Consider the following 9,090-nt stretch of genomic DNA (forward strand, 5'->3'; position numbering starts at 1 on the left):
GGCAGAAAATGAATGATTTCTCGGGTAAAAAATAAGAGAAAACACTCGCAAAGGGTCAAAACGAGCCTCATGGCCTTCAGTAGGCCTTAAAGGAAAATAAAAAGAAGAGGAATTTCATATAACAGCTGTTGAGGAAGATGGTCATGCAAACATTCATACCCTGAGGTGACAAGAATCATGGGTACCTCCCAATATCTTGCCCGACCTGCCTTTTCCCGAACTAATGGAGCTACTGGAAGTGGCATGAACTCAACAAGACGTTGGATGTCCCCTACCTAGAAGAGGCTCTGCAGGCGATGTCATGCTGTTAGCGAAGGCACTCCGCCCTCTGTTGCCGTCACTCATTGACGCCAATTACATTCGTCGAACGCCCCACATTCATTTCTGACGTTAATTCTCGCAGCGTTGTTTGTCTGTTAGCACTGACAACTGTACGCAAACGGCGCTGCTCTCGGTCGTTAAGTGAAGGCTGCCGGCCACTGAGTTGTCCATAGTGAGAGATAATTTCTGAAATTTGGTATTCTTGGCACAGTCTTGACACTGTAGATCTCCGAATATTGAATTCCCCAGCGATTTCGAAATGGGATGTGCCATGTGTCTAACTATAATTACCATTCAGTGTTCAGGGTCTGTTAAATCCCGTTAGATACCTCTCGATATGAATCACCTGAGTACAAATGGCACCTCCACCAATGCACTGCCCTTATACCTTGTGTACGCTTTACTATCACCATCTGTGTCCGATTTTCTGTGACTCTTGTTACCTCAGTGTATTACTGCTTATTGGCTTACAGTAAATAAAATTCTCCTTCGCTACAATGTGCTTTAGAAAATCAAGCTTTACTGCCTCGCGATATGATCAAACATGAGAGATGTACGAGGGTCGTCCGCAAAGTAAGTTCCGTTTCTATTTCTATCCGCGGCAGCGCTTCGATCGCAGTTCCGAGCATGCACGGCAGTTACTCTGACTCAAGGAGAAGATATGTACGCCATTTTCAGATCGCTGCTGCTGACTTGTGCTTTGTAGTGCCTCTTTATAATGTCAGCCGTAATTGAAAATTCCACCGCACGTGAAATCAGATTTGTGATTCGTTTTCTAAATGCAAAGAAAATTAAACCAAAAGAAATTCGTAGACAAATCGACGAGGTTTACGGACAAAATGCTAAGAGTGGTTCAGTGGTTAGAAGATGGGTCAGACTGTTGAATGAAGGACGTGATCAAGTGCAAGACGAAGAACGAAGTGGATGCCCATCTGTGGTTACTGGTGAACTGGTTCATACAGCTGAACTGAAGGGTAAGCACACCTATGTGTTTACACTTACTGCCCTTGGTATGGAAGTTCCACAAATCTCACGATCACTAATTCACGAAATTGTTACTAAAAAACTGAAATTTCGAAAACTTTACCCGACCTCACACACCGAATGTGATCAAACGACTCTTACGGGAATTTCACTGGGACGTGTTTGATCATCCTCCCCATACAACCCGGATCTCACTCCTAGCGACTTTAATCTCTTCTTACACCTAAAATAGGTCCTTCGTGGTCAGCGCTTCAACGCTGCTGACGAGCTGAAAGAACATGTTACCTCATGGCGGCAACCTTGTATGAAGAAGGTATAAAAAACTTGTTCTACGCTACATCTACATCTAGATCTACATTTATATTCCGTAAGCCACCAAACGGGGTGTGGCGGAGGGCACTTTACGTGCCACTGTCATTACCTCCCTTTTCTGTTACAGTCGCGTATGGTTCGCGGAAAGAACGACTGCCGGAAAGCCTCCGTGCGCGCACGAATCTCTCAAATTTTACGTTCGTGATCTCCTCTGGAGGTATAAGTAGGGGGAAGTAATATATTCGATACCTCATCCAGAAACGCACCCTCTCGAAACCTGGACAGCAAGCTACACCGCTATGCAGAGCGCCTCTCTTGCAGAGTCTGCCACTTGAGTTTGCTAAACATCTCTTTAACGCTTACCAAATAACCCTAAGACGAAACGCGCCGCTCTTCTTTGGATCTTCTCTATCTCCTCCGTCAACCCGACCTGGTACGGATCCCACACTGATGAGCAATACTCAAGTATAGGTCGACCGACTGTTTTGTAAGCCACCTCCTTTTTTGATGGACTACGTTTTCTAGGGATTCTCCAATGAACCTCAACCTGGTACCCGCCATACCAACAATTAATTTTATATGATTATTCCAATTCAAATCGTTCCGCACACATACTCCCAGATATTTTACAGAAGAAACTGCTACCAGTGTTTGTTCCGCTATCATACAATCATACAAAAATGGTTCAAATGGCTCTGAGCACTATAAGACTCAACATCTTAGGTCATAAGTCCCCTAGAACTTAGAACTACTTAAACCTAACTAACCTAAGGACATCACACACATCCATGCCCGAGGCAGGATTCGAACCTGCGACTGTAGCGGTCGCGCGGTTCCAGACTGAAGCGCCTAGAACCGGGAAGCTATGTAGAAAAGTAGTTTAACAGTGTAGATTTTTGTACAATATGTACTTTTTCTGTGCCTGTACACGTTTGTTTTATATACCCAAACGGAACTTACTTTGTGGACGACCCTCGTAGAAAAATATGATAATCTGAATGATATCAGTGCAGTGCCACTTATGATCTGTATCGGACGAAGATAAGGCTCTGATTGATGTCATTAATTTTCTCGGCCAGCAGGAGTATATAGAGGGCCGGGGGCAGGAGGCGTGCAGCACAGCCCAGGATGCCGCGTCCCGCCACAGTGACCTGGAGCCCGTGTCTGTGGCTGCTGCTGCTGTCGGCGGCTGCGGCGTGGCCGTCCGCGGTCCGGCAGCGGACCAGCGGCCACGAGCGCATCGTCGGCGGCCACGAGGCCAGCATCGCCGACCTCCCCTGGCAGCTGGCCTTCGAGCTCGGCGGCGACCAGTCATGTGGCGCGTCGCTCATCGGCCCCTCCAGGGCGCTGACCGCCGGCCACTGCGTCGAGGACGTCCAACTGGACTACTTGGCGCTGCGGGCGGGCTCCTCCGTCCGTGGCAGCGGCGGCACGGTGATAGAGGCGGCAGCCGCCTTCCTGCACCAGCAGTACGATAGCCGCACCTTAGACTACGACATCGCAGTCGTACAGGTTAGTGAAGTTTATTTAATTATTAGCTATGTAACCGGCGATGCACAGATATGTGCAGATCCCCCTTCTCCCTCGCTGTGTCCTTCTCGTCCTCCCCCTCTCTCTGTTCATCTCTTAGTGTCTCCTCTCTCTGTTCGTCTCCCCCACTCTCTGACCATCTTCTCCTACCACTCTCTCAATCCACCTGCCTCTTTGTCCACCTCCTCCTCCTCTGTCTCTCTGTTCACCTTCGCTTCTTTCCCATCTCTATCTCCAATCCCCCTCAGATGTAAGTCTCCAACTCTTCCCCTTTTCTACCCATATCCTGTACCCCTTGCCTCTGTTCAACTTCGCCCCCTTCCATTCTCTATCCATCTCCATCCCTGGGCTGTGCTGCACGCGTCCTGCCCCCGGCCCTCTCTCTGACTCCATATCCTCCCCTTATCCATCTTTGTCCATTTCTCCCTGCCCATCTTTCTTCGCTGCTGCTACAATCGCAGTTTCGAATTCTGCCTTTGGCATGGATGTGGGTGCTGTCATTAGCTTAGTTATGTTTAAGTAGTTCTACGTCTAGGGGTCTGATGACCTCAGATGTTAAGTCCTATAGTGCTGGGAGCCATTTGAACCATTTTTGAACCATCTCTCTTTCCAACTCTTCCTCCGCCCTACACATCTCCTCGTTCTCCTCCCGCGTCATCATACCCACCCAAGTAGGAGATTGCTGGTTCTTACACCCCACAATATTTCTTCCCAGATAGTAAATAACAAGTGCACAAAATTTGGTTGAAATCGATCCAAAGGTTTAGGATGAGCTTTTTGTGTGCGAGGTTGCTGTACACACACGTTTCACATACTGGGAGATTCTTATTAGCGTTTAAAAAAGCCCGAAGTGACGTAGATGACACTGAGGCAAGTAATTTAATATAAAAACAGGTGGTTGTCAGTATCGGAACATACCTCAAAAACGAACGAGAAATGTTGAACATGTGACGTCACCAGGTGACATATTCTGTCGCAAGAGCAGCGGTTGGACTGGGGCGTGAAGGGACGACTGAGCAACCCAGTACTTGCATTCGAACACCTCTCGTAAACGTCTGTTGAAACCGTAGAAGTCGCAAAATTATTGTTCTCGCAGTAACCAAGTAAAAGCTGTTCTTATTTTGCGTGTCTTTCCTTTTTGTCCCTTCCTTTCTTGGTTATAGACGTTATTTAGTAAAGAAAACCTAGGTCATTTATTTGGAAGCTAATGCTCATTTACTTGTGACGTAATACCGTAATCTTCCGTCCTACTGTACATTGCAATGAACCAGCGGAGACAGCAAGACCGGTATATAAAATAATAAATCTTGTATCAGTGTAAACATCAAATTGTCTAAGACAATGAAAAAAATACTGCCCGCCAGTCGTAATGACCGAATCCTGAACTCCACGCGCCTAAGTCACGCACGTTGGCCGAGAGCCACACCGACATGAAGCCACATGGCTTGGGATGATCAGGTGCCACAAGACGACAGACTCAGCCGCTGCAAGTGTGGTGAGGTAGGACATCTGGTGACGTCACAAGTCCAACATTAGTCATCTACTTTTGGGATATTTCCCGACGTCTGCGACCTCATGTGTCTTATGATACATTACTTCGTTTTGGGTCATCTATGTCGCTTCGAAAGTTTTTAAACGTTAACAAGAATAACTGTATATTTCACGTATGTTTGTGTAACATATCTCACTCATATCAGTACACATGTTTCAGCAGTATCTCTGGCGAATTTCGCACTGCAGTTTCCTTACACGCAGCTCAATATTTTCAGCTACATACCTCCTGAACTATGAGCTTTCGAAGCGTATGTTTCTGGAGATGCGTTCCATGACTTACCTAAATACTGTCTGAAAAATTATTCCGAATACAAGTTGTTGAGAAGTAAAAAATTATAATGTCCTACCTGAGGCGACGAACAGTCGAAATTTGCAAATTTGTGGTAAGTTGCTATTGGACCAAACCGCTAAGGTCATCGGTCCTAATGGCCGAGCGGTTCTAGACGCTACAGACTGGAACCACGCGACCGCTGCGGTGGCAGGTTCGAATCCTGCCTCGGGCATGGATGTGTGCGATGTGCTTAGGTAAGATAGGTTTAAGTTGGTCTAAGTTCTAGGGGCCTGATGACCTCAGGAGATAAGTCCCATAGTGCTCAGAACCATTTGAACCATCATCGGTCCCTAGGCCTTACACACTACTTAATCTAGCTTACGCTAAGGACGACACACACACCCATGCCTGGGGGAGGACCCAAAAAACCGACATGGGGAGCCGTGCGAACCGCGCCAAGGCGCTTAGACCGCGCGGCGGCGAACAGTAAAAATAGTAAGCGATAAACCTTTCTCCTTATGTGCGGTGTGTTATTGAGAAAAGCCTCATAAGTTTGAGGTTAAGGGTAAAGTTTGCTGCAAGTCGCTAAGTGCCCGCGTTGTAAAATGCCTCTTTTCGTTTCATGAGCTAAGACACTTTACCACCCCAACTCCTATCCCTCTGAGATGGACACAGTTCTTATCCCCACGGTGGTTCTAAGTGATGCGTATACAAAGTTCGGTTGAATTTCGTCGAGTGGTTTAAGCGGATATGAGGGACATATATGCACACATGCAAACGTATATACATGTATATATGTATGGAGTTTTGCGAATGATGCCATTACGACAACCCAAACTACTTAAAGGTGATAATATGCTTCCCTTTCTCCCAATCCTTGGTGTCCTAGGAAGAGTGGTGAGTATACTGGGATGTGACAGCAGCGATCGCTTAAGGACATTTTCCCCAGTCCGAGTGGTTCCCTACATTGGAAACATTTAATTTACACTGTTATTTCTTTTGAAATGTCAAGTTTACACATTTACAACAGTTAGTATACGTTACAATATGCGTTTCACAAAGTATGACCTCAAATTACAGCTATTGCACAGTTCACAGTAAATATTGGAATAACCCACCGAGTGAGGAGACGCAGTGGTTAGTACACTGGAATCGCGTTCGGAAGGACGTGATAGGTAAATGCCGGGCTGGTTTCTTCCAAAGGGCACAGCCGATTTAGCTCTCCATCCTTCCCTATTCCCAGCTTGCATTCCGTCTGTAATGAACTCGTTGTCCATGGGATGTTGAACACATACTCCTCCTGTTCTGGAATATCCCTCTCTCAAATTCGGTGCACTTGTGATTTTTGGTATTTACCTTCAGTATTTATACCTCAAACGTCGTCCAGAACACAGATAAAAGTGTAATGGTGTTAGGTCTGGAGATCTTGGCGGCCAGTTTATTATACCGCAACGACCAATCCATCAATTAGGTTAAACGCTGTTGAGATGTTCCACCGTCCGGCCGCTGTGGCCGAGTGGTTCTCGGCCCTTCAGTCCGGAACCACGCTGCTGCCACGGTCGCAGGTTCGAATCCTGCTTCGGGCATGGATGTGTGAGATGTCCTTCGGTTAGTTAGCTTTAAGTAGTTCTAAGTCGAGGGGACTGATGACCTGAGATGTTAAGTCCCATAGTGCTTAGAGCCATTTGAACCATTTACATCTTCCACCACACGTCTGGTAAAACGTAGAAGGGCACCGACATTTAGCAAGTACACTGCAGTTCGCGTGGCCACAAGAAAGTCCTGAAAGTGTTTAACAAACGATCTTCAAAAAAATTTAAGCAAATCAGTCGCACCATTCGTTCTTCTGAAATAACCGGATCTATCAATATGCTACCGTCCATGCTAGACCTAACACTGGTCGGAAAAGAAACTTAGAGATTCGTTTCTGCGGTACCTTGTCGATTTTCCTGTGTCCATCGCTGATTATTAAGTGTATTGTTGATTCGATGCCGTGTAAACGTGGGATCATCAGTGAACAATATTAATGAAAGGAAAAGGACAATCGTCGTTTAACCAGTGACGAAATTCAATCCGTGTGGCACTGTCACCAATGCGAAGATTGTGGACTCGCTGTAAGTGGAACGGGTACAAGTTTTTCACATGTAATGTTCGCCATAGAACGTATTGAAGATAATTAAACTGGTGTCGTTCTTGGTCAACAATAACAAATACAGGTATGGATAAAATCTGTATTTATGTTTAAGGATGCACTTCTCGCTGTGTTTCCATGTTTTTGTCCAACCGTTGTACATAAACTTAATGCGACAGAAGAGACGCCACTTATATCTACGTTTCTATGGAAGCGAAGGTTGTTTTATGAAAAAATTTCAGTACAGATACACAGCAAAAGTCAGACCTTCTACGGAATCAGAAATTTGATAGTAGGGGTTTAAATGTCGAAGATTGTTATGGTGTAGCGAGTGGGAGGTTGGTAACTGGGGTCTGACGGGAAGTGTTTTCGGATGGCCAAGGTGGTTACAGCAACCATTCTATAGAAGTGGAGCATCCGAATTTGAGTCCCCGTGCGGCACAGATTCTGCATTGCAGCACGTGCCTGTGAGGTTGGAAGTCAGTATTTCCTTCCCATCTCTTTGCTATCCCGTTGCCTTTCCAATCCTTTTACCGCATATTTTCACATGTGTGTCACAGTTGCTTCATCACGAGTATTGTCTGTCATGTCGACTTAAGAAGATTAGATAGCACAAAAATGGCAAATGGCTGTCGCTTACACTGTTCGTACTCGATTCACAGGTCAACGGATCCTTCACGCTGGGCCCCAACGTACAGCTAGTGGGACTCCCAGCTGAGGGCTACGACCCTCCGAGTGGGCTGCCTGTGACAGTCAGTGGCTGGGGTTACCAGCACAGCGGCAGCGGCCCCTCCAGTACACTGCAGGCGGTAGACATCAACGTGGTGGACCGCGAGACATGCCGCCAGGTGTTCATCGCTGTGAATGCCGTGACGGAGCGCATGATCTGCTCTGGAGAGTTCACGCGTGGCGTGTGTATCGGCGACTCGGGTGGCCCACTGGTCAACAATGGCACCCAGGTGGGCATCGTCTCGTGGGGTCTCGGCTCCTGCGAAGTCGGCCTCTCCGTCCAGAGCAATGTCGGCTATCTGAGGGCCTGGATCCGAGACACCGCCGGCATCTAGACTTCACCCGCTCTCCTCAGTGGATACAACCACATCAGATACTATCATCTGTACCTTATTGTTAAATAAATACTCATGTTTTGCCGAATGCTTATGTGGTGTCCTCTAAACACACTTTGGGTCATTAAAACTGCAAGACCAGGAAGGACAGCTGTAAGGTGTCAGGTAAATCCAACACCTGCCATGAAAACCCTGACATGATAGCAAATCCGCCAATATGTAACATAGCTCCGAATAAATCCTGACATTAAATTAACCATAGTAATACGATCAACGAGTGAGCAAATGGAATACTAACACAAGAACGCCTAATTGCATGTCATACCTTCCCACCGTGAAACAGACGCAGTTACGAGGGAGAAACGAGAACAGAAGCCGAGAGCAGAACCGTGTTAAGCTAGAAGGCCCTATGATAAGGGACGGACACCCACATCGCCAGCGATCATCCCCCAGCCCATGTTAAAAGATAGAGCCATCCAGAAGAACAGTATAGCTCTTACGGCAACACTAAAAGGGCCACACCAGCTGCAAGTTTTAGCGTGAGACTATACGCGTCTCTGTTACGTTGCAAACGTTAAAAACATTGCCCCACCACGAAAAGTATAACGTTTCTCATTGGATAGACATAATTTTTGTAGGTGGAGATTAAGGTTAACATTGAGACGCTGATTGGTCAGTTGAAAACACATCCAGATGCCATTTCTTAAATCAACTTCGGTAAATTGTAGTAACGAGAGGTTAAGAAGAGTTGCTTCCGAGACGGCGAGGTGTGCGGAGCGGCGCCGCCCGCCGCCCCCTGACGCTGCCTAACCAACGACAAGGTAATGATCGCACGCGATGCCGCATAAAGGCTTCACTCAGAACTGCAGAAGTCTCATCTGTTAGACCCTCTTTTTGCATAATACTAATGTCGATTGTCAATT

General features: G+C 46.7%; 1 protein-coding gene across 1 annotated transcript; it reads left to right on the forward strand.

Annotated features, from left to right (window-relative positions):
• Positions 1-2,745: 2,745 nt before the first annotated feature.
• On the forward strand, positions 2,746-8,261 carry LOC126273268 (trypsin-1-like). The gene is made up of 2 exons (XM_049976812.1): positions 2,746-3,129; positions 7,766-8,261. Exons 1-2 carry the CDS (start codon positions 2,746-2,748, stop codon positions 8,165-8,167), a joined length of 786 nt encoding a protein of 261 aa, XP_049832769.1. The 3' UTR covers positions 8,168-8,261.
• The last annotated feature ends 829 nt before the right edge of the window (positions 8,262-9,090 follow it).

Source organism: Schistocerca gregaria, chromosome 5 (assembly GCF_023897955.1).
Source record: "Schistocerca gregaria isolate iqSchGreg1 chromosome 5, iqSchGreg1.2, whole genome shotgun sequence".
NCBI classification, from domain to species: domain Eukaryota; kingdom Metazoa; phylum Arthropoda; class Insecta; order Orthoptera; family Acrididae; genus Schistocerca; species Schistocerca gregaria.